The 25042-nt window shown below is 47.2% G+C and overlaps 1 protein-coding gene across 5 annotated transcripts; it reads left to right on the plus strand.

The window, feature by feature from the left end:
• Positions 1-24883, plus strand: LOC308469681 (zinc finger protein RFP-like). 5 transcript variants are annotated; one of them, XM_080992485.1, is made up of 7 exons: positions 1-1503; positions 3245-3340; positions 4014-4244; positions 5284-5306; positions 6409-6530; positions 7481-7513; positions 9823-11284. In XM_080992485.1, exons 1-7 carry the CDS (start codon positions 1075-1077, stop codon positions 10527-10529), a joined length of 1641 nt encoding a protein of 546 aa, XP_080848611.1. In that variant the 5' UTR covers positions 1-1074; the 3' UTR covers positions 10530-11284. The 5 variants fall into 5 exon arrangements, with proteins under 5 accessions (XP_080848611.1, XP_080848613.1, XP_080848615.1 ...); XM_080992487.1 differs by lacking the exons at positions 3245-3340; positions 4014-4244; positions 5284-5306; ... (1 more) ...; positions 7481-7513; positions 9823-11284 and adding exons at positions 15885-15980; positions 16261-16491; positions 16857-16879; ... (1 more) ...; positions 22447-22479; positions 23960-24883 and having other exon boundaries at positions 696-1503; XM_080992488.1 differs by lacking the exons at positions 1-1503; positions 3245-3340; positions 4014-4244; ... (2 more) ...; positions 7481-7513; positions 9823-11284 and adding exons at positions 14804-15250; positions 15885-15980; positions 16261-16491; ... (2 more) ...; positions 22447-22479; positions 23960-24883.
• The last annotated feature ends 159 nt before the right edge of the window (positions 24884-25042 follow it).

Consider the following 25042-nt stretch of genomic DNA (forward strand, 5'->3'; position numbering starts at 1 on the left):
ACTCTAAAACCCTATTTTAAAATACACTATACTGTAGAAACCCCTTATGCTGCGTTTAGAACCAGAATTGCATTTGGGTAGAAACTGTTTCTCAGGTGGCTAGTCCTGGTCTTTATAACCCTATACCTTCTTCCAGAAGGCAGAAGCTGAAAGAGATCATTTCCGGGGTGCGCACTATCCTGCGCTATCTCTGCAGCTTTCTTATGACACCTGGAAGCATAGATTTGATCCAAGGTGGGAAGAGTGCACCCAATTATTCTCTCTGCAGTCTTTACAACCCTGGACAGCAGTGTTTTTTCCCTGGCCATGCAGCTCCCAAACCACACACAGAGACCATAAGTTAATACGCTCTCCACAGTGCAATGGTAAAATGCCATCAACAGGTCCTTTGAGAGATTGTTTTTCCGGAGGATTCTCAGAAAATATAACCTCTGCTGTGCTTTCTTCACCAGGTCTTTGCTGTTCTCTCCCCAGGTTAGGTCGTCTCTCAACTCCATTCCCAGAAATCGAAACACTGAGACCTGTTCCACGCACTTCCCCTCAGTAATAAGTGGCTGAATATTCAATTTACATTTCCTAAAGTCCACAATGATCTCTTTTGTTTTCTTTAAGTTAAGGAGTAAGTTGTTTTTCCTGCACCACTCCCCCAACTGCTGAACTTCCTTCCTATAAAAATAGGCACCATGATGGAGAGTTGGGCTGCTTCTACTCTTTACATTGAGGCGAATAGCTAGAAATGGAGCAATTTGTGGGGGAAACGGAGTTAGGATTCAGTCATTGGTTTTAAAATTAGTCGGAGGCTCATGTGAAGTTAGGGAAAATACAACCACACTTCTCTCCTGCTGTCACTGGAAATGGTTCCTTAAACGAGCAGCTGCCAAGAGCATTCCTCTTAAAATAAAGAAATTAATTTCCTCTACACGGAAGAGGCTCTCTGCTCCAGCTCACTCCGCAGCTCCATATCAGCAGACATCTGGACGCATCGAGTCTGAATTTCCCAGAAAGGAAACACACCCATTTGCAGACGGAAAGGAGAGAAAACGAAACCAACTCTCTCTCCCTGGGGCTGGGGCCATGGCTGCTTCTGGGGGTCCCGTCGTGGATCTCTGCGAGGAAGCCACTTGCTCCATCTGCCTGGAGTATTTCCAAGATCCAGTGATCATCCCAGAGTGCGGACACAACTTCTGCCGATCCTGCCTGATCCAGTGCTGGGGGAAATCCGAGGGAGAGGCTTCCTGCCCTCAGTGCAGGGAAAGGGTGGAGCAAAGCAGCATCACGAGAAACCTGCAGCTGGCAAATTTTGTGGAAATAACCCAGAAATTCAGCCTTCTGGGCGGAAAAAAGGAGGCCAAAGGAAAGGAGAGAGTTTGTGAGAAGCACCAGGAGCCCCTGAAGCTCTTCTGCAAGGAGGATGAAGCCCCCATCTGTCTGGTTTGTGACAGATCCAAGGAGCACAAAAGCCACGAGGCAGTTCCTATAGAGGAGGCGTCCCTGGAGTACAAGGTAGGAAAACACTCTGGATCAGTGGCGGAGCGTTCCTTGCTGGTGCCCGGGGCATGCCGAACCCCATGGGGACAAGTTGTGCCAGTGGAGCGACCCCCAGTAACTGGGGCTAAGAGTAGTGGGGAACTTGGCCAACCAACGTGTCCGGTGCTGCCTTGCTTTGGGGGGTGCAAGTCTCCCAGTGCACTGCGAGCCCAGCACCGCTTTGTGAGATTTGCAATAGCTGTGTGCGGCTGGCAGGGTGCCAGCATGTTAGTCCTTCAGATGGAAGACGTTGCGCTAAGGATGCAACAGCTTACGACAGGCGCCCCCCAGGCTGGCCCATGCTACGCCTCTGCTCCAGATTTGCTCGGGGGATGGAATAGCTGTAGACAAGCCAGGCCTGCAAGATCATAGAGTTGGAAGGGACCCAAGGATCATCTAGTCCAACCCCCTGCAAGGCAGGAATGATGCCAAGATACTCTTGAAATAATGCATTCTCCCCACCCCCTCTGGCAGGAGCCTTTGTGCAGCCCTGTGAAGCTTCTGAAAACACTGTTAATAAACATTTCATCATATTTCAAGGGATGAATTTCCCTCTATGTCTCCCTGCAGCATATTGGAGAAACTCCCTACAGTTCTTCCTCTGGGACCCAAGGTCATCTAGTCTAGGCATAGGCAACCTTCGGCCCTCCAGATGTTTTAGCCTACAACTCCCCTGATCCCTAGCTAACAGGACCATTCGTCAGGGATGATGGGAATTGTAGTCCAAAACATCTGGAGGGCCAAAAGGTGCCTATGCCTGATCTAATCCAACCCCCTGCAATGCAGGAATAATGCCAAGATAACCTTGTGATACAGTGGTACCTCGGGTTACAGATGCTTCAGGTTACAGACGCTTCAGGTTACAGACGCTTCAGGTTACAGACTCTGCTAACCCAGAAATAGTGCTTCAGTTTAAGAACTTTGCTTCAGGATGAGAACAGAAATCGTACTCCGGCGGCGCAGCGGGAGGCCCCATTAGCTAAAGTGGTACCTCAGGTTAAGAACAGTTTCAGGTTAAGAACGGACCTCCGGAACGAATTAAGTACTTAACCTGAGGTACCACTGTAATGTATTCTCCCCACCCCCTCTAGCAGGAGTGTTTGTGCAGCCTTGTGAAACTTAAAACTTCTGAAAACTCGATTCAAAAAACATTTCTTCTTTTTTTCGAGGGATTAATTTCCCTCTATGTCCCCCTGCAGCATATTGGAGTCACTCCCCACAGTTCTTCCTCTGGAAGCGGCTCCCAGTGAAGGCTCCTAGAACTGGAAGGTGGGGCAAGGCAGGGGGCAGGAATGAAGGGGAACCTCCGGAAGGACCCAGGAATGTGGGGCAGGGAGCAAGCATATGATTCAGTTGCCTGATATTACTAAAACGCTTGAAAAAGGGAAAGAAAAAACAACCCAGCTGGAATTCTCAGACTAGCCGCCTGAGAAACGGTTTCTATGCAAATGCAATTCTGGTTCTAAAGGCAGCATAAGGGGTTTCTACAGTATAGTGTATTTTAAAATAGGGTTTTAGAGTTTTTAGGGGTTTTTGAATGTTTTATGTAGTTTTTACGTAGTTTTGTGGTAGTTTTATGTATTTTTTATGTAGTTTTATGTAGTTTTGCAATTTCATTGTCCTGCATGGGACAATGACAATAAAGATCTATCTATCTATCTATCTATCTATCTATCTATCTATCTATCTAATCTATCTAATTTTGTTTTCTTTTCAGGATCAGATCAGCAGCTGCCTAGACAACATGAGAAAGGAGAGAAACAAAATTCTGGTGTTTAAAGCAGATGCAGAAAAGGAAAGCCAAGACCTGCTTGTAAGCATCACTGTTTCTTGGAAGTGAAAAAGTGCTATAGTCAGAAAACCTTTTCAGCAGGGGGCCGGTTCACTGTGCCTCAGATCTTGTGGCAGGCCAAACTACACACAGACACACAGACACACACATATCTGGAGACTGAAAGGAGATGCAATCGGGGGTCGACCCCAGGCCTGGGTGACGGGGATCCCGGTGAAGGGGGGCTTCACTTCCCCCCCTCTCCCCCAGCCCCTCTCCCTGCTTTCCTCCCTCCTCCGCCACTGCTCTCAGCTCTAGGCAGGGCGGAGAGAAGCCAAGAGGAGGCGCCACCGTGGTGTGTGTGAGGGAGGGGGAAATGGTGCAGCCCAAATGATCAGAATCAGATCCACGCGGCGATTCCCAGACCATCAGCGGGCCCGATCCAGAAGGCAGTTGGGCCGGATCCGGCCCCTGGGCCTTAGTTTGCCTACCCATGGTCTAGAATCAGTATGTGAGGAAACTGAAATACAGGGCATGAAAGACCATTTGAAGGAGGGGGTGGGCTTGTAGATTTTTATGAAACTCTCTTCCTACTGCTGTGATCTCTCTAAAATGACAGACATGCCCTTCCAAGTGAATTCTGGTCTTTTTATCATGCAACAGCAGACTAGATATCTGATGTATTCTCTTCCTTTTCCTGTTTTTGCTGGTGCAGAAGCAAATGCAAGCAGAGAGGGAAAAGATGGTGGCTGAGTTCAGGCGACTGCACCAGTTTCTGGAAGAACAAGAGAAACGTATTCTGGCCCAGATGGCAGAGGTGGAGAAGGAGATTGCAAAGAAAAGGGAGGAGCAGCTGGCCAGACTCTCCAGGGAACTCTCCTCTCTTGACAGCCTCATCCGGGAGATGGAGGAGAAGCTTCAGGAACCAGCGAGTGAACTCCTGCAGGTGAGGCGCGAGAGGGTGGAGTGTGCTGCTTCAGACTACAGGCATTTCTTAGTCCTTCCCCACATAAAAATACTGTTGTAAGAGAAACAAACAATACATGAATGCTAAAAGGTGTCAGCATAGGAGCCAACTCTGAGGGGTGAGGTCCCTTGGACGCCCCAGTAAAATATTTGAGGGGGCCAGACCCCCCATAAATAATGGACACTTCTATTGAAATGGTGTGTTTGTACTGCATCTTCTGATTATGTCCCCCCCCCCAAAAAAATATTTTGTTCAAGTTGTCACCCCTGAGCTGACAAGAAGGGCCCTGCTAGATCAAACCACGGGCCCTTTCCTTTCTGCTTCCTGTACTCGCATTGGCCAACCAAAGGTCTCTGGGAAGCCCACAAGCAACTAGAGCTCTGTATTCAATTAATCTTTCCTCAGAGTAAACAATTGAAATTAATGGGGATTACTATCTTAGGTTCATTAATTTCAGTGTGCCTGAGTAAAAGCAAGTTGAATACAACCGATACTGCCTCCAACACAGGCATTCCAAATTGGCACTGCATCACTTTTTCATTCAGATGCTCTCTTGGGTCCAGCCAGAGAGGGGGTGACCTGTTGTTGTTGTTGTTGTTGTTGTTGTTGTTGTTAAAATAAGTTTGTGTACCACCCTATACCCACAGGTCTCAGGGTGGTTCCCAGGATATGATTGAGTGTGGGATGTACATAGCAGTGAACCGATTGGTCGCAGGTGAACACGGAACCAGCATGCACTGCAGGGCAAAATGGCAAATCAGGGAGGTGGGACTGAATCTCTCAGGTGTTTGGGTGACTTGGTCAAAAGAGAAGAAAGGGACCTTTTATTAGTCATCACTGGAGTGGCTGACTTTTGTCATCTGATGGTTATTCCAAAATTTTGTGGCACTGCGTATTTTATTGGGGGTCTTTGGTTTTGTGCTTGGCTAACCTCTTTCCACTTCAACTGCTTACCATAGTATTTATAACTGACTGCAGAAATGGCTCCACGGATATCTTTTTCTTTCTTTCCTTCCAGGATATCAGAAGCTTCTTGCAGAGGTAAGTGATGGAAATCGGCTGCTTTAAGATACTGTATTGGGAAAGTTCGGGTGAAAAACGTCCAGAGTTCCAGTTCCTCCATCCAGAAATAGCTTAGGACTCCATCGTCCATTTCACAAAATCACAAACAAAAATAGGGACACGTTTTCACAGTCATTTGTAGCAATTGGTCTCATCTATAAACATGGGAAGGAAGCTATTCCCATTACACATCTCTGAAAGCCCTTCTCCGTGATAGATTCATTTATTCTGCAATTGATACAAAAAGCGGGGACATCCCAAAGGTGCTTGTAAATATATTCACTATAATTTACCCATAAATATTTGACGTATTTCAGGCTTCTGCAGGTTCTTCCTCAGACATAAAAATGTGAGAAAGGGCCCTGCTGGATCTGGCCAGTGGCCCATCTAGTCACCATCCTGTTTTCACAGTGACTAAGCAGATGCCAGTGCAAAACCCACAGCAGAGGACACTTCCCTCCTGTGGTTTCAGAGGCACCGAGGCCTTTGACCAGCCATCGCGAATAGCAGCCGCTGAGAGGCTTGTCCTCCAGACAACTACAAACCCTCCCATGTTCAGAGCATACTGCTTTACTTTTTATTTTTTTGTCCATTTGTAAAATATAACCACTGTGCTAAAACACATTTATAATGTTAATTGCAAAAGCCATTCTAAAGCATTCTGAACTTCCTTATATTTCAGAAATGCACATACCAAATCTATTTTATTTTGCTCATTAATCACTTGAAATGCCTCACTAAATCTGGTGTAGTCTTAAAATCTCTGCGTAAGGATCCAGTATGGTTCATTTTTCTTCCAAAAAAAATTGTGCATATATCAGCTTCTTTATCTTCAGTTTCCTCTTCATATATTTCATTCAAAATGCTTTGAACGCAGGTGTGTCGGTTTTCCTTCAACTTCTTAGATACTTTCTAGATTCAGACATCACCTTGATGCTCCTTTTTGCCATAGGAAGAACTCTGCTCCCAAGTCTTCATGATATATCCATAGTGCCTTTATCATCAGGATGAGACCCCTGCCTTGTCAGAAAGCTCCTTGTGTTGGAAGGATGGAGGCTTGACTTCGTTCTTCTCCTCCCAGGTCTCAAGCGAAGGAGAACTTAGAGGCTCCTCCGGTGGCTTTTCCTCTTGTCCTGAAGTGGAGGATCTGGGACTTTTGTGATATAAATCCCTTCCTGGAGGGTGTCATGAAGAAATTGAGAGGTAGTAAAGATGGGTTGAAAATATTTAAAATTGTTCATGAAAGGCTCCAGCTCACTAGCAGTGCCAGGAAAATAGAAGGCTTATTTATTTTCTTTCAATATCTAAAAGCCACACTTTCATATGTAGATGATTCACAAATGATTTTACTTAGGCAATTGAAATGGACGGTAACTCCTTCTTGCTGGGCTCTGGAAGCTCCTGTGAGATCTTGGGGGAGCCTCCCAGATTCCAGTCAGCAAGGTAAAGGGCTTGAAAGTTCTTGCCAGGAAGGGTTTGGCCACCATACAAATCACTTTTAAGACCTCTGCCATGTTTACAGGACTCTGAGAGGCTCCTGTGAAATCTCATGGGGCCGCCTTGGGATCTCAGATGGCAGCGGTGATTTCGGGGTCATTCTGACTTTGCACGATTACAAGTTGTCTATAAAAAGTTGTCGTTGACCTCTTCCCATCTCTCAGTCAGGCCTTAGGTGCTTTCACGCATCTCACCCATTTCCCCAAGTAGCCTCACCTACAGGTTTTCGGGCATCTCCTCTGTTCCTTTGGCCCTGAGATTGATGTAAGGGGGGCAGAAGGAGGGGGGCTGTCCAGGAGCCAGCCAGGAGCAGAGGGGACTGGGGTTGAGGCCTCCCATCCTGCAACAGGGGTGTCTGGATCTTGTTGCTGATGGGTGATCTTCTGGGGGTCCTGCTCCTCCTCCCAAGATTTGGGCAGGCCTGAACCTTGACATCACCACTGCCCTGTTCATGCAGGGATAGCCAGTATGGAGAGCTTCAGATAGCTTTAACTACAACTCCCATAATCTCCAGCTGGCGTGGCCAATGGTTAGGGAGGATGGGACTTGTAGTCCACAACACCTGGTTACAATCTCATGAGCTCATATTGTTCTTTCCAGATTTGTTATCTGAATGATGGTGTGATGCTAAATCTCTGTTCCCTTTTCTCTTCCAGACACTGTGGAATATGGGCTTAAGCTGCAAAAAGGTACATTTAATAATAATAATAATAATAATAATAATAATAATAATAATAATATTCATACCCCGCTCATCTGGCTGAGTTTCTTCAGCCATTTCTGAATCAAACAGAGGCACTAATTCAGGAGAGATGGTATCCGCTTCTCAAAAGACCAGGCCACTGCAGCTTTTCTGTCCATGCATTATTTCCCCTTATTTTCCAGAGCCATCTGTTCCGTGAGAGCAGCATGATGGGCTAGAGGGGCTCTTGGCCTGATCCTGCAGACTCTTAGGAAGCCCCCAGCCCAGGATGGCTGGCTTTTCTGTGCCGAATCTCCATAAGACACAGGGGTGGTGTGAAGCAAAAGGCTCCCGGCACATGAGGGGGAAATATCCCTTTGATCCATACCAGATCCACACCCCTTTTAGGAGAGTTTATGTAAGAGAAAGGTGTAAGAGTGGGAAATGCATGAGCACAAATAGCTCAGAAAATGGCTGCAACAGGCTTTGGGGGCTGGAAGGTAAAAGGGTTCTGGTGTCAGTGGAGGGAGGTGGGGGCTGCCTGAGTGTGAACTCCAGGGGTCCGGCTTCCCTGCAAGATTGGGGGTCTTGTATTGGAGCGGAGACATGGCTTCTCTGCTAAAACAAGAGAAACTTGAGTAAACCTAAAAGAGCAGGGCAGAATTGCACCACAGACCAGGGGAAAAGGCTCAATGGGAAGACAGAAGTCCAGTCTGGCCTGATCCTGGACACCACAAAATGGGAATCATAAGAGCTAGAAAAGGTACAGCTGGTATGGCTGGGAGGTTGCCTGCTCTTGATGGGGTTACACTTCCTCTGAAGGAGCAGGTTTGTAGCTTGGGGGTCCTCCTGGATCCTTTGCTGTCACTCAAGGCTCAGGTGGCCTCAGTTGCCCAGAGTGCCTTCCTTCAGCTTTGGCTAGTGGTCCAGCTACGCCCCTATCTGGACAGGGTTAGCCTAACTACTGTTGTCTATGCTCTGATAACCTCAAGGTTAGATTATTGCAAAGCATTATACGTAGGGCTGCCCCTGAAGACGGTTCAGAAACTTAAGTTGGTGCCAATTAGTTTCTGGGCCCAATTCAAAGTGCTGGTTTTGACCTATAAAGCCTTAAATGGTTCAGGACCACAATGTCTCAAGGACCGCCTCTTCCCACATAAACTTTCCTGGACCCTGAGATCATCTTCCGAGGCCCTTCTTCGTGTGCCTCTTCCTCGAGGTTCAGAGGGTGGCAACACAAGAGCAAGGCCTTCTCTGCAGTGGCTCCCCATCTGTGGAATGCTCTCCCCGGGGAAGTTTGCCTAGCATCTACATTACACACCTTTAGGCGCCAGGCAACCATGTTCCTTTTTAACAGGCCTTTGGTTGATCTTATTGATATCCAACACCCTTTTAGAATGTGGGGTTTTTGGGGGGGGCGTTATTGGGTTATTGCTTTTGGTTTTATTTTATATACAGTGGTACCTTGGTTTTGGAACACTTAGTTTATAAACAACTTGGAAAAAGAACACTGCAAACCCGGAAGTAGGTGTTCCGGTTTGTGAATTTTGCACAACGTGGAACGTTCTCCCTCGGAAGGGGGTGGGCTCTCCTTCCTTGGAGGTTTTTAAGCAGAGGTTGGACGGCCATTTGTCATGGGTGCTTTAGTTGAGATTCCAGCATTGCAGGGGGTTGGACTAGATGACCCTTGGGGTCCCTTCCAATACTATGATTCTTTGATGTGCTGTCATGAGTCCCAAGTAGGACATTTCACACAGGGGGCGGGGTAACCTAACCACTTTCTTGCTTTTTATGCACTACCTGGAAGGATGGAGTATAACATACTTTAAATATACAACTGAAACCTGAATGGTGGTTACAAGGCGGGCGAGAGCACCTGCTGCCAGATTTACCTGGCATGTCAAGCGTGGTCTGTAATGTGATGTGAGGTAAAAGATTAAGATGTGAATTAGGGAGTCCCTATTTTGACTCCCTTCTGCTATGAACTGTGGGGGATGGGGGTGGCCTTAGACAAGCCACTGTCTATCAGCCTCAGTCCTCCCATCTGAAAAATGGGCATAGTAAGATTCACTTAACATACAGGGTCGTTGCAAGGGTTATCTGTAGATAATGTGCGCTAAGTACTTCAAACACTTGAAAGAACTGCAAATGTTTCAAGAAACCTTACTAAGAACTTGATGAACATTCCTCTCTCGAATGCAGATCCATGGAGTCCCTGTTCATTTCAGAGGGGATGCTATTTCTGTCATGTGCCTAATGAAAAGTCAGGTTCCAGTTGACGTTGTTTTTCTTCTCTTTCCTCCTCTGCCCCCACAGAAAACGTAACTTTGGATCCAGACACAGCAAATCCCCGGCTCATCCTGTCTGAGGATCGCAAGAGTGTGAGATGGGGGGAAGTCTATCAAAACCTGCCAGACAACCCTGAGAGATTTGACATGCATGGCTATGTACTGGGATGTGAGGGTTTCACATCAGGCAGACATTTCTGGGAGGTCACTGTGGGAAGAGAGGAGAGGAGGAAGTGGATGGTTGCCCTAAAGCCTATGAAGAGGAAGGGCCTTTTCTCTTTTGGTCCTAGCGGGGTAAAAGTGTGTCAAGAGCTGACAGACATCCCTGAGAGATTTGACAGACATTTCTATGTGCTGGGAAGTGAGGCGTTCAGGGAAGACGGGTGTTTCTGGGACGTCTTTGTGGGGAGCGAGGGGGAATGGGCCGTGGGGGTGGCCAGAGAGTCTGTGAAGAGGAAAGGCAAGTTCACCGCTGGTCCTAAGGAAGGGATCTGGCGCATAGGGAAGTGGGGTGATCAGTACAGGGTCTCCACCTTCAATGGGCCCCCTGTTTCAATGCTGGGTGGGGAGCCCAAGAGGATCCGAGTGGCCCTGAACTGTGAAGGGGGACGGGTGTCCTTTTACGATGCAGATAGAGCAGCCCTTCTCCACTCATTCTCAGCAGCCTCCTTCTCAGGAGAGACTCTCCAGCCCTTCTTTTACATGTTCACCAAAGGCCACCTGACAGTCTCTTGAATGTAGAGACAGACAAGCTTCCCAGTTCACTGCTAAGTACGCTTCTCAATGCCAGCAGTCCTAAATCAGCAGCGAGATGTGCAACATCAAAGCGCTTCAGGAGCTCTGACCCAGACAACGAAGGCAGTAACTCACAGAGGCAATTAAGCACAGACAGAAATATTTTACTACCGGGTCAAAAGCATAATGGTTCCCTTTTACAGTTTGTCTGTTGAAGCGTTTCTTAGTTAGAGTTTTCTGGGCTTTGCTTTTTGCGACCCACATCCCTTTCTTGCATTCTGTCAGCTTGCCAGATAAATGCGGACTAAACACAGTTTTTATACAGCTTCTGTTAGAACAGAAGCTGCTCCTCTCACAGATGTGGCCTTGACGAAAGGTCCAGCTTTCTGACAGCTTCTAGCAATTTCCAGAATTCTCTGGAATCTTCAAGAACTTCCAGTTAGTTCTGGAAAGAATGAACGCTCACCCTCACGCCAACAACTCATCACCACGATGACATTTCAGTCGTCTCAACCAAAATCCCTTTCCCTCAGCTTATGTGGCAATTCAGCATAATCTCTCTGTCCAAAGAGATCCAAAATTTGTGCGTGACTCACTTAGGCATTCACAGCCTTGTGCATTTTGTCAAAACAAAAATAAATAAATAGAGTTTGGGAGACTGGGGGCGGTGACTGTCAGAAGAGGCCGTGTGAGATCTCACACGAACCTCCAGAGCCCAGAAAGCAAGATGGAGGCTTACAATTTTGGTGCCCTGCTCTGGAAAGTGTTTCTAAGCCCTCCACCTTGCTTACTGACCTCCAGGAAAGGTTCCTCAAAGCATTTGTCTTGCTAATCCCCAGAACGAAAGAGCCTCTGACAATTCCAAGAACAGAACAGAGTCAATTTGGGGGATTTCAGGGAGTGATAGTAAATTCCCATTTATACAATTATTTTCTCTAAGGTGACTTCTTGCAAACAATCAGATACATCTACAGTGGTGCCTCAGGTTGTGGACGTAATCCGTTCGGGAGTGTGCTGGGCCCGGGGGTTAACCTGAGCAATGTGGTCCAGGTCCAGTCCAGAATCCAAGGATTCCACGAGGAGACAGTCCGACAGGGCCGAGGCAGGACACGAGGCAGGAAACCAGGCTAGGTCGGGCACAGTGTCTCAGGCAGGTTCTAGCAAACAAGAATGTTGCTCCCGCAAGCTGGGGCAGGGTCCAACAGCCTTTTATCTTTGTCGGGGTAACGGCCAGTCCTGATCCCCCGGTGACTCAACTCCCTGTCTCGCCCAAAGGCGAGCACTCCTCCTGCCAGTACTCAGGTCTCTCCTTCTCTCAGACCTTTGTCTCTGCGGCCTGAGGCAAAGGATCTGGTGCGGACTGAGACTCCTCTGGTTCTGAGTCCGAGCCCGAGTCCCAGGCCATCACAGGGAGGCACATCCACAACCCAAAGCGTCCATAAGATGAAGTGCTGTGTCTGCGCATGCACGCGGCGCAATTTCGAGCTTCTGCACATGCACAAACGGCAAAACCTGGAAGTAACCAGTTCCGGGACTTCCGGGTTTGCTGCTGTCCATAACATGAAATTCCGTTGCCCGAAGGCAACATATCTAGAGGTATGACTCTACATGTTTTTAGAGATCACCTCTCATCCTTTTGTGTAACTTGCCTGAACAAATGTGGAAATATGCTTCATCTGTTAACTTGCTTGATTTTATTAAAGATGCTACTTATTGTTGCTCCTATGTTATTTCAGACTCGATGGTATAATGGCCCTATCCACCCCACATGACACTTTTCCCCAGGGATATAAACAGGGTGATATCCCATCTGATCCCCACAGCAATAGTTTGCCGCTGCCCCCACTTTGTTACTTAACCATTTCAACTTCATTTCCTCATTTCTGCCACCCAAAAGCTGATTCTCAAATGAGAAGACGAAGTGAGGGCAGCATGTCTTTCTAATTGAGCTCTATGGAGCGAAGAGGAAATTAAAGCTACAGCCCCGGGCCCACTTCCCTGGGAGTAAGTCCCTTTGAACTTAATGGGATTTACTTCTGAGTAGACATAGGAGTGCCTATGTTTTTATAGATTGACGAAAAGGATTAGCTCACAGGTTTTGGTGATTCTCTTCTTCACACAGCACACTGTGTGGTGTTGGCCACTGACTTGCACACCCACTTAAAGGCAAAATAAAAAAACAAAAAAATTCTTGAAAAAGATAATTTAAAAAACTCCTCCAGAAAAACAATTCCTCCAAAAGAATCAAGTCTTAAAAAAAAAAATCCCTAAAAAAGTCCTTAAAAGAATCCTTCCAAAAATTGTTTAGTAGCACCTTTGAGACCACTTAAGTTTGTTGTGGGTATGAGTTTTCCTGTGCATGCACATTTCTTCAGATACACTGAAGCTTTTTCCTGCAAGACCAATTGCAGTCGTTAACAGTCATCAACAGGTTTCCCACACCTATTAGCCAAGCACCCATTCCCACCACCCTTCTGAGAAATACCCCACCCCACCCTCTCACTATACACACACAAACACACACAAATACACCGGTCTGGTGACTTCTGAAGAAGTGTGCATGTAGATGAAAGTGCATACCTACAACAAACTCAGGTGGTCTCAAAGGTGCTACTGAACAATTTTTGGAAGGATTATTTTAAGGAGTTTTTTTTTAGAAAAAAAAAGTTTTTTTAAAAAGGACTTGATTCTTTTGGAGGATTTCTTTTTTCTAGAAGAGTTTTTTTAATTATCTTTTTCAAGAATTTTTTGTTTTTTTATTTTGACTACAGCAGACCAACACGGCTACCTACTTGCCTCTTGAGACAAAGGAGGGTTTGAGACCCAAAGCCCTTTCCTGTTGTTCGCCTCCACAGCTTCAGCTTATTCAGAGGTAGACGGCCTCTGCGCCAGGAGGTTCCTCATAGCATGATGTTGTGTTCTGGCAGTCCCAGAAACAGTTCCCCACTGACCTGACCTGCTGCCGCCACAGGGCCTGTGCAGATAACACATATCTTCATGATTGTGAGGGTTGTGAGAAAAAGGGCCTCTGGAAAGCCAAGTTCTCCCATTCAGCAGGTTTGGTGGAGCAGAACCTGCCAGGTGGAGAAGAGAGAATTCTGGTGGATTCTCCTGAAATGCAGGGGAGAAACTTCTGGGCTAGGATGGCTAGCAATCCTATACATTCTGGGTTGGTTCCAGGTATGTCCTACTCAGAGTAAGCCCATTGAAATGAATGCGCCTAAGTCATGCCTATTGACTTCAATGGGTCTGTTCTGAGCAGGACTTAAATACTACCCACTTTTGCCAGAATAAATAATGACAATGGGGCTGTGGAGGGGATTGAAGAGAGAATTCTGGAGGATTTTGTTGGACTGCAAGGGCTGCTTGGAGGGGGTGGGGTGGGGAGATTTATTAAACCGTTTCCTGATGTTGGTCTCTGCAACTTCAGCATGTATTCAAAGTCCTTTGGGCGAGTGAAACTCAGCCTTATCTGCCATGGCAGTGAGACAACTGAAGGACCAGGACCAGGACCAACAGCCAAGGAGAGGGAACATGACAGGAACATTTCTGACATAGTCCCACTGCTCAAATGGGAAGAGGAAGTGAGGGAAGGTCGTCTTTTTAATCTCTTCTGTGGAGCAAAGAGGAAATAAATGCCACATCCTTGTGCCTACTTTCTCCCCCCATCCCAATAAAATATATCCTTCTGGGGAAGCCTTTTAAAAAATGTTATTTTAAGAAATTATATCCCCCCCCCCCAGACCATTGGAGGGGCTGGAGATGGGACCAGGTGGACAGGACTGGGTTGGTGGACAGGACTGGAAGACGCTGGAGCTGGAGAGCAGCTTAGAAATTCCCCAGCCTCCATCCCATGTTCTCAGTGGCTGCAGATTCGTGTTCAATTGTCCCGTGGGAATGTGCATCACAGGGGAGGGTTGGGCTCCAGCTGCGATGCTCCTTGGAGTCTGAACTTTTGTGTCTTGCAGCTGGAAAAGGGCGCGTGAGTTTGAGCCATTGGGTGGGAGGGGCTTGCAAGATTCAGATTCATTCACTGGTTTCCAAATAAAACTCAGACTGACATGAAGCTCATAAAAAACTCGCTTCCCTCCACCTCTCCTTGGAAAACGGCTCCTTAAATCGGCAGCCAGGATTTATCCCCTTTCTTTTTAATATATAAATTCCCATGCTCCAAAGACTCTGTGTCCCACCTAACTCACCCTCTCTTCAGGCAGCTGTGATCGCGAGCCATCAGGTCTGAATTTCCTGGAAAGGAAACACGCCCATTTGCAGTCGCAAAAGAGAGAAAACGAAACCAACTCTCTCTTCCTGGTGAGGCAGCAGCCATGGCTGCTTCTGGGGGTCCCGTGCAGGATCTCTGCGAGGAAGCCACTTGCCCCATCTGCCTGGAGTATTTCAGGGATCCGGTGATCATCCCGGAGTGCGGGCACAACTTCTGCCGATCCTGCCTGATCCAGTGCTGGGGGGAATCCGAGGGAGAGGCTTCCTGCCCTCAGTGCAGGGAAATCATTCAGCACAAGACCCTCATCCCCAATCGGCCGCTGGCAAATGTTGTGGAAAAACTTACAGTCGGGAAACTCCGTCTTCATGAGGAAAAGGGGGCCGAAGGAAAGGGGAGGGTCTGCGAGAAGCACCAGGAGCCCCTGAAGCTCTTCTGCAAGAAGGACGAAAGCCCCATCTGTCTCGTGTGTAATGTATCCAAGGAGCACAAGGGCCACGAGGTGATTCCTCTGGAGGAGGCGTCCCAGGAGTACAAAGTAGGAAATCTCTCTGGGTTTCCTTTGGGGATGATGAGGGTGAATTAGCAACAGAGAAGGGGGTCTTGCAAGAAAACGCTTTAATGTATTCTGCCCTCCGGCAGCCAAAGAGTCACTCGCCAGCAGGAGCTTTTGTGCAGCCTTCTAAAAACTAAACTTTGGAAACTCTGTTCAATAAACATTTCTTTTTTCCTTTCTGGGGATTACAGTGCCCCTAATGTCCCCCTGCAGGAGAAACTCGCCCCCAGTTCATCCTCTGGAAGCAGCTCCCTTAGGGAAGGGCTGGAGGGAGGAGCAATGGAGGTGGCAGGGATAGAATCACAGAATGGTGGAGTTGGAAGGGACCCTGAGGGGCATCTAGTCCAACCCCCCGCAATGCAGGAATTCTGCCCACAGCCGTCCCTGGTTGGGCTCGAACCACCAACCTTCTGGTTAACAGCCAGACACACTGACCCATTGCATCACAGGCTCCCAGGATGACGAAGGCAAAGACCACAGTCTTTGGGGCAGGGAGCAAGCATGTGATTCAACTTTCCTGTTATTATGAATTCCAACAGAGAAAAAAAGCAAGCAAACTTTGATTTTGTTTTGTTTTCAGGATCAGATCAGCACCTGCCTAGACAACATGAAGAAGGAGAGAGAAAAATTTCTGGTGTTTAAAGCAGTTGCAGAAAAGGAAAGTCAAGACCTGCTTGTAAGCATAATTGTTTCTTTTAAGGTCTTTGGGGGGGGGGGCAATGAATGTGGAATACAAAAAGTGGTTTCTTTTTGAGCAGCCCTATCTCCCACAGAGCATGAAAGACCATTTAAAGGAGCGGGTGGGCTTGTAAGTTTTTACGAAGCTCTTTCTCTGCTGAATATGTCAGAAGTGGCCTTCCAAGGAAATCTGGTTGACTGGCCTCTTCATCCTGCAAGAGCAGACTAGATGCCTGATATTGGCCCACTGTTCTCTTCTTTCAACCTCTTTTCTGCAGAAACAAACAGCTGCAGAGAGGGAAAAGATGGTGGCTGAGTTCAGGCAACTGCACCAGTTTCTGGAAGAACAAGAGAAGCTTCTTCTGGCCCAGATGGCGGAGGTGGAGAAGGAGATTGCAGCCAAAAGGGAGGAGCAGCTGGCCAGACTCTCCAGGGAACTCTCCTCTCTTGACAGCCTCATCCGGGAGATGGAGGAGAAGCTTCAGGAACCAGCGAGTGAACTCCTGCAGGTGAGGCCTCATCCTGATGCGAGAGGGTGAAGTGTGCTGCTTCAGACTACAGGCATTTCTTAGTCACATAAAAATGCTGCTGGATGGAAAACAGTACATGAAGGGTGAAAGGCGTCAGTCCTGGGGACGCAGAAGGGGCCCTGCTAGATCAAACCACAGGCTCCATCATTCTAGCATTGTGTTCTCTCATTGGCCAACCAGAGGTCTCTGAGAAGCCAAAAAAAATTAGTGATATCCAAACCTGTGATTCCCAGAAGCTGGTACTCAGCTGCTTAGCATTTATAACTGAGTGGAGAAATGGCTCCACTAATATCTTTCTTTCTTTCTTTCTTTCTTTCTTTCTTTCTTTCTTTCCTTCCTTCCAGGATATTGGAAGCTTCTTGCAGAGGTAAGTGATGGGAAACCCCTGCCTCATTATGTTACTAGAAAAATTCTTTTGAGAGGAACTCATTCTCCAGTTCCTCCTTCCAGAGATAGCTTAGGACTCCATCGTCCATTTCACAAAATCACAGACAAAAATAGGGACACATTTTCATAGTCATTTGTAGCTATTGGTCCCATCTACAATCATAGGAAGGAAGCCATTCCTCATTCCTCTCCATTACATATTTATCCCTTTTCCCTGATCAATTCATTTACTGTGGAATAATTACTGGAAAGGGAGGACATCCCAAAGGTGCTTGTAAATATCTTCACTATAACTTACCCTTAAATATTTGACATATTTGACTAACCAGATGCCGGTGCAAAACCCACGGTGAGCAGGATCCGAGCCCCAGAGGACACTCCCCTCCTGTGGTTCAGAGGCACCACTGCCTTTGACCCAGCTATCGTGGCCAATAAGTGTTGAGAGCTTTGTTCTCCAAATGACTTCAATATATTTTTTAAATCTTCCATGTTTAGAAAATACTGCTTTAATTTCTAATATTTCTCCCTACTTTAAATGTAACCACAGGGCTAAAAGGTATTAATAACTTTAATCATTTGAAATGCTTCGCTAAAACTGATGCAGTTCTAGATCTCTTTCTAAGGACCTTGTATTGTTATTTTTCTTCTAAATAATTCATCTGCATACATTCAGCCTTATCTCCATATATTCCCTTCCATGTACTATGGAAGCAGGTGTGTGTCTGTTTTCCTTCAACTTCTTAGATGCTTTCTAGATGCAGACGTCCGCTAGATGCTCCTTTTTGCCATAGGAAGAACTCTGCTCCCAAGTCTTCATGATATATCCATCGTGCCTTTATAATCAGGATGAGACACCTGCCTTGTCAGAAAGCTCCTTGCATTGGAAGGATGGAGGCTTGACTTTGTTCTTCTCCTCCCAGGTCTCGGGAGAAGGAGAACTTAGAGGATCCTCCTGTGGCTTTTCCTCCTGCCCTGAAGTGGAAGATCTGGGACTTCTGCGATATAAATCCCTTCCTGGAGGGTGTCATGAAGAAATTCAGAGGTAGTAAAGAAGGGCTGTGAGGATTCTATACTAGATATTTCAAAGTACTTGTTGGGATGTGGAGGCTCTTGTGAGAAATGGTGCTCTTAATCCTTCCATGAAAATCGCTTTAAAGCCCTCTGCATTGCTTAGTAGGCTGTAAGAGGCTCTTGTGGGGCCATAATAATAATAATAATAATAATAATAATAATAATAATAATTATTATTATTATTATTATTATTATTATTATTTATTATTTATACCCCGCCCATCACTGGGCGGCTTCCAAAAAAATATTAAAATACTATGATACATCAAACATTAAAAGCTTCCCTAAACAGGGCTGCCTTCAGAGGTCTTCTAAAAGTCTGGTAGTTGTTGTTCTCTTTGACATCTGGTGGGAGGGCGTTCCACAGGGAAGGCGCCACTACCGAGAAGGCCCTCTGCCTGGTTCCCTGTAACTTGGGCTTCTCGCAGTGAGGGAACCGCCAGAAGGCCCACGGTGCTGGACCTCAGTGTCCGGGTAGAACGATGGGGGTGGAGACGCTCCTTCAGATATACTGGACCAAGGCCGTTTAGGGCTTTAAAGGTCAGCACCAACACTTTGAATTGTGCTCGGAAACATACTGGGAGCCAATGTAGGTCTTTCAAGACCGGTGTTATGTGGTCTCTGCAGCTGCTCCCAGTCACCAGTCTAGCTGCTGCGTTCTGGATTAGTTGTAGTTTCCGGGTCACCTTCAAAGGTAGCCCCACGTAGAGTGCATTGCAGTAGTCCAAGCGGGAGATAACCAGAGCATGCACCACTCTGGTGAACCAGTCCGCAGGCAGATAGGGTCTCAGCCTGCGTACCAGATGGTGCTGGTAAACAGCTGCCCTGGACACAGATTTGACCTGTGCCTCCATGGACAGCTGTGAGTCCAAAATGACTCCCAGGCTGCGCACCTGGTCCTTCAGGGGCACAGTTACCCCATTCAGAACCACAGAGTCCTCCACACCTGCCTGCCTCCTGTCCCCCAAAAAGAGTACTTCTGTCTTGGGGGCCACCAGGTGGCGTATTGGAAGATGGCCGACAATAATATCTCTCTGACCCACACGAGGTAATTAAGAGGCTGTTATGGGAAGTATGCAGTCTTCCTGCCCCAAGGAATTGGGGGGGGGGACTGCCTTGCCAGTGGTGTCCATAATGCACCCCCGGATTCGAAAGAAGGAGGTGCCCGGTCACTTGGCACAAGCCCTCAGTGAGGTTGGCTCTTCCTGACGTTGTCTCCAATTAGCGCTTGCTGGTTCGCTTTAGCTCGAAAATATAATTGGAAATATATAATTGGAAAGAAGCTAAAGCACATACATCAAGCGAAGTTCGGGAGATAAGACTGCTGATTAATGGATCTCTGGGACTGGAACGACGGGCGGGACAAATAAATCAAGTGATGAATCACCATTAAGAGACTGGTATGTTTGGAGTGAAAAAGAAGGGGGGTGGAGGAAAAAACATTTCTTTTCTTTGCCTTATGTGAGTATTAATAACCCTCCACCCCAAAGAAAGAAGAATCGTTGCATTTTATTAATCACAAGCAGGAATTCAAGAACTGTGTGGGGTGAATTATTGATCAAAGAGAGGATTGGTAAATATCGGAGAATGGAGGAAAATTTTATGACGCAGTTTTACATGGCGTCTCGCTAAGACAGGCTTGTCTAAGAAAGACGGGGGGAGGAGGACCAGGATCATTGGAATGTGAATGATGATTGGAATGTGATCTAAACCTGGCAGAGGCCTTCGTGAGATATTTGGCAAGCCTGGGAAAATTAAAGGACAGACCGAGGATAAATTTTTTAAGGAGGCGTGGAATGGCGGCTGTCCCTATGAGATACGACTTTTGGAGAGTGTAAAACCCACACAGAGGATGTTTGTTTTCAACCCGCTTGTGAAGATTATCAGAGATCGCAAAGAAAGGAATATATGATAACAACAAGAAGATGAAGAAAGTAATAAAGAGACTATCAGGACAGAACTGGATAGAACTCTTTAATTAAAGCAGCAATAGAAGTGATGCTTGGACCCCCGTTCGGAGCTTGAAGTATGGGTACCCCCAACAAAATTTAAAAATCTGGCTGTATAATTTGGAACTAATGTGATTTGGAAATAATGTGATTTGATTGGCCTGTTAATAAAAATTATGTTTAAAATAAAAAACAGTACTTCTGTCTTGTCAGGATTCAACCTCAATCTGTTAGCCTCTGTCCATCCTCCAACCGCCTCCAGGCACTCACACAGGACCGTCACCGCCTTCACTGGTTCTGATTTGAAAGAGAGGTAGAGCTGGGTATCCGCATACTGATGAACACCCAGCCCAAATCCCCTGATAATCTCTCCCAGCGGCTTCATGTAGATGTTGAAAAGCATGGGGGAGAGGACAGAACCCTGAGGCACCCCACAAGTGAGAGCCCAGGGGTCTGAACACTCATCCCCCACCACCACTTTCTGAACACGGCCCAGGAGGAAGGAGCGAAACCACTGTATAACAGTGCCCCCAGCTCCCAGCCCCTCTAGACGGTCCAGAAGGATGTTATGGTCGATTGTATCAAAGGCCGCTGAGAGATCCAGCAGAACCAGGAAACAGCTCTCATCTTTGTCCCTAGCCCGCCGGAGATCATCAACCAGGGTGACCAAGGCAGTTTCAGTCCCATGATGAGGCCTGAATCCCGACTGGAAGGGATCCAAATGGTCCGCTTCTTCCAGGCGTGCCTGGAGTTGTTCAGCAACCACTCGCTCAATCACCTTGCCCAAGAATGAAAGATTTGAGACTCAAGACCATTCAAGATCTTTAATGGGAGGGAGTGATTCGGGAGGTAATTCTGATTTTGCATGACTTTATGGACAATCCCCAGGAAAGTAACCCTCGCGTACATTGTGGGTTGTCTGTAAAAAGTTGTATTTTACTGCTTCAAATCTCTCAGCCAGGCCTTAGATGCTTCCCACACCTCTCCCATTTCCCAAGTAGCCTCACCTACAGCCTTTTGGGTGTCTCCTCTGTTCCTCCGGCCTTGAGATTGATGTGAAGGAGGCGGGAGGCTGTCAAAAAGCCACCCAGGAGCAGAGGGAACTGGGGTTGAGAACTCCAGTCCTGGAACAAGGATGTCTGGTGGGCAGGTGTGGAGGACTCCCTGGCCCTGAATGGGGTAACTGTGCCCCTGAAGGGCCAGGTGCGCAGCCTCAGAGTCATTTTGGACTCACAGCTGTGCATGGAGGCGCAGGTCAATTCTGTGTCCAGGGCAGCTGGCTACCAGCTCCATCTGGTACACAGGCTGAGGCGCTACCTGCCCGCAGGCTGTCTTGCCATGGTCTAGTTATCTCCCGCTTGGACTACTGCAGTGCACTGTACATGGGGCTTCCTTTGAAGGTGACCCCGAAACTACAACTACAGTAAACCAAAATGCAGCAATTATACTGGTGACTGGGAGTGGCTACTGAGACCATATAACACTGGTCCTGAAAGATCTACATTGGCTCCCAGTACGTTTCTGAGCACAAGTCAAAGTGTTGGTGCTGACTTTCAAGCCCTAAAAGGCCTCGGCCCAGTATACCTGAAGGAGCGTCTCCACTCTCATCATTCAGCCCGGACACTGAGGTCCAGCGCCGAGGGCCTTCTGGAGGTTCCCTCCCTGTGAGAAGTGAGGTTACAGGGAACCAGACAGAGGGCCTTCTCAGTAGGGACACCCACCATCTGGAACGCCCTCCCTTCAGATGTCAAGGAGATAAACAACTATCTCACTTTTAGATGACAACTGAAGGCAGCCCTGTATCAGGAAGTTCTTAATGTTTGATTTTTTACTATGTTTCAATACAGTGGTACCTCGGCTTAAGTACTTAATTCGTTCCGGAGGTCCGTACTTAACCTGAAACTGTTCTTAACCTTAAGCACCACTTTAGCTAATGGGGCCTCCTGCTGCCACTGCGCAGCTGGAGCACGATTTCTGTTCTCATCCTGAAGCAAAGTTCTTAACCTGAAGCACGATTTCTGGCTTAGGGGAGTCTGTAACTTGAAGCATATGTAACCTGATGCATATGTAACCTGAGGTACCACTGTATATGCTGTGAGCTGCGCAGAGTGGCTGGGTGGGGTATGATGATGATGATGATAATAATAATAATAATAATAATAATAATAATAATAATAAATAATTAATAATAACAACATCTCCTCAAGATTGTTGCTGATGGGGAGATCTTCTGGGGGTCCTCCTCCTCCTCTAAGGTCTGAGCAGGCCTGAATCTTGACATCGCCCCTGCCCTGGCTTATGCAGGTATAGGCAGCATGGTGGGTTTTAGACATTTTACATGGCAACTCCCATGAGCTCCAGCTGTCATGGCCGATGCTTAGGGATGATGGGAACTGTAGTCCACAATGCCTAAAGTTCACCACTCTGGCTTCCCCAGCTATAATTGCATGAGCTCATATTGTCATTACCAGATTAGTTACCAGGGTGATGGTGTGATGCTAAATCTCTGTTCCCTTTTCTTCACCAGACACTGTGGAATCTGGACTTGAGCTGCAAAAAGGTAAATTTCAGGGGTCGAATAGCAGCACAATTTTACCCCCCCCCCCCCAGTTAGCAGTTTCCACATCTGCCTTACAGGTTTTCTGTCACTTTCAGGAAGTGATAAATTAGGTTGGTAAAGGTAAAGGACCCTTGAGAGTTAAGTCCAGTCGCAAATGACTCTAGGGTTGCGACGCTCGTCTCGCTTTACACGCCAAGGGAGCCGGTGTTTGTCCGCAGACAGTTTTTTCAGGTCATGTGGCCAGCATGACTAACCCACTTCTGGTTGGAACAGAACACCGAAACCAGAGCAGCACATGGAAACGCCGTTTACCTTCCTGTAGGAGCGGTACCTATTTATCTACTTGCACTTTTTGGCGTGCTTTCAAACAGCTAGGTTGGCAGGAACTGGGACCGAGCAATGGGAGCTCACCCCGTCGTGGGGATTCGAACCGCCAACCTTCTGATCGGCAAGCCCAAGAGGTTCAGTGGTTTAGACCACAGCACCCCCCATGTCCCTTACTTAGGTTGTTACACTCTCCCAATTCACATTTTAAAAGGGCGTCAGATGTCAATCAGCCAAAGGTCTGGTTAAAGAGGAATGTTTTTGCCTGGCACTTAAATGTGTATAACGAAGGCGCCAGGCCTTCTTCATTAAAATGATGTTTGAAAGATATCATTGGAGGAGAATGCATTTTTGTCCTATTTGAGTTTCATTACCAATATCAATGAGATGAGCAGAGCTTCAACATTCCCAACAGGCAAGTCAACTGTCTGGCATCTGCAGAGAGAGGCAGCCTGCCTGACAACGTCTGCTCATCAAAACAGAACCCCCCCCCCCCCGCCCTCCGATTCGCTCTCAGAGCCCCAAGAAGGTCATTTCACACAGAGAGGGTTAAGGGAGACTAGTCACTTTCATAAGCAGCAGAGCATAGAGACACTTTTATGGGTGTCAGTGTTTTTTCTTTTTATAAACTGCCTGGAAAGGTGGGGTAAAACATCCTTTAAATACATAACTGAACTTTGGTGCTTGCCATGAGAAGGGTGTGTTCTCTGCTGTGGCCTGCTGCCAGATTTACCTGGCATTTCAAGCATAGTGTGTCATGAGGGAAAAGATTGAGCTGTGAATCAGGGAGTCCCTGCTTTGATGACGCCTTCTGCCATGAGCTTTGGGGGTGAGTAAAGAGGCCACTCTCAGCCTCAGTCCTCCCGTCTGAAAAACGGGCATAATAAAGTTGACCTTACTTACAGGGCTGGTGTAAGGTTTCTGTGCACAGTGATTTCATTACCAGAAAATAGGAGAGTTCCTTTTGATGGCACAACTCCCCCAAAACCATACAGATGTTTCAATAATTATTATTAAGAACTTGTGGCGCATCCTAGCCCCGAACACCGTTAACTGAGTCCCTGTTCATTTCAGAGGGAATTACATTTCTGTCTAAAGCGAAGTCAGCTCCCCAGTTGATGTGGTTCCTCTTCTCTTTCCTCCTCTGCCGCCACAGAAAACATACTTTTGGATCCAGAGACAGCAAATCCCTGGCTCATCCTGTCTGAGGATCGAAAGAGTGTGAGAGCGGGAGAAGTGCGTCAAAGCCTGCCAGACAACCCTGAGAGATTTGACATACATAGCTATGTACTGGGATGTGAGGGTTTCACATCAGGCCGACATTTCTGGGAAGTCGTTGTGGGGAGCGAGGGGGGGTGGGCCGTGGGGGTGGCCAGAAAGTCTGTGAAGAGGAAGGGCAAGTTCTCTTTTGGTCCTAGTGAAGGGATCTGGGGTATGGGAAAGTGGGGCGGTAGGTACAAGTTCTGCTCCCCCCGTAAGGAGCCCAAGAGGATCCGAGTGGCCCTGAACTGTGAAGGGGGGTGGGTGTCCTTTTACGATGCTGATACAGCAGCCCTTCTCCAGTCATTCTCAGCAGCCTCCTTCTCAGGAGAAACCTTCCAGCCCTTGTTTTCTGCGTCTTCCAAAGGCCACTTAGCACTCTCTGAGGATAGAGACAGACAAGCAGATACATATCACCACATCTTCAATCTAAGTTCTCTCTTATCTCAGAGGCACTAAAGGGGCAGCCGTATTGGCAAAAGAGTGATAGGCTGACCCGAGTGTCCATCATGGTGCAACTCTTTTTTTCTCAGGCCACTTCTGTAAATGGTACCAATTGGTTGAGTCAGTCCTGAAACCTGCCTGTTGTCTTTCCCTCATGTTCTCCCTTGGGAATCAGCTGCTTCAGTTGGTGCAGGAGGGGCAAAGACGCAGCCTAATAATAAACACAAAAGCACCCCTACCCTCATGCCTGTTCTGATGTAGTACTTTTTCCAGCCTCCTGAAAGTCAGTGAAGTCTGACTTCCGGCTTTCTATAGAGAATACCCTCATCACTTCTGAATAAAATCAGAATTCTGAATAGGCATCGCTTAAAACCTCCTTCAGCCTCCATCCTGTTTTCCGTTTCCCTTTCCCTCCCCCAAGATCTTCACTGGCTGTGGAGATGCAAGAACCAAAATCCCTTCTTCTTTGCTGTTGCTCAGGGAAGCTTATGTGGCATTTCAGTAAAATCTCTATATCCAAAGTGGCCCAAAATCT

Source organism: Podarcis pityusensis (assembly GCF_964106645.2).
Source record: "Podarcis pityusensis genome assembly, chromosome: 2".
NCBI classification, from domain to species: Eukaryota; Metazoa; Chordata; class Lepidosauria; order Squamata; family Lacertidae; genus Podarcis; species Podarcis pityusensis.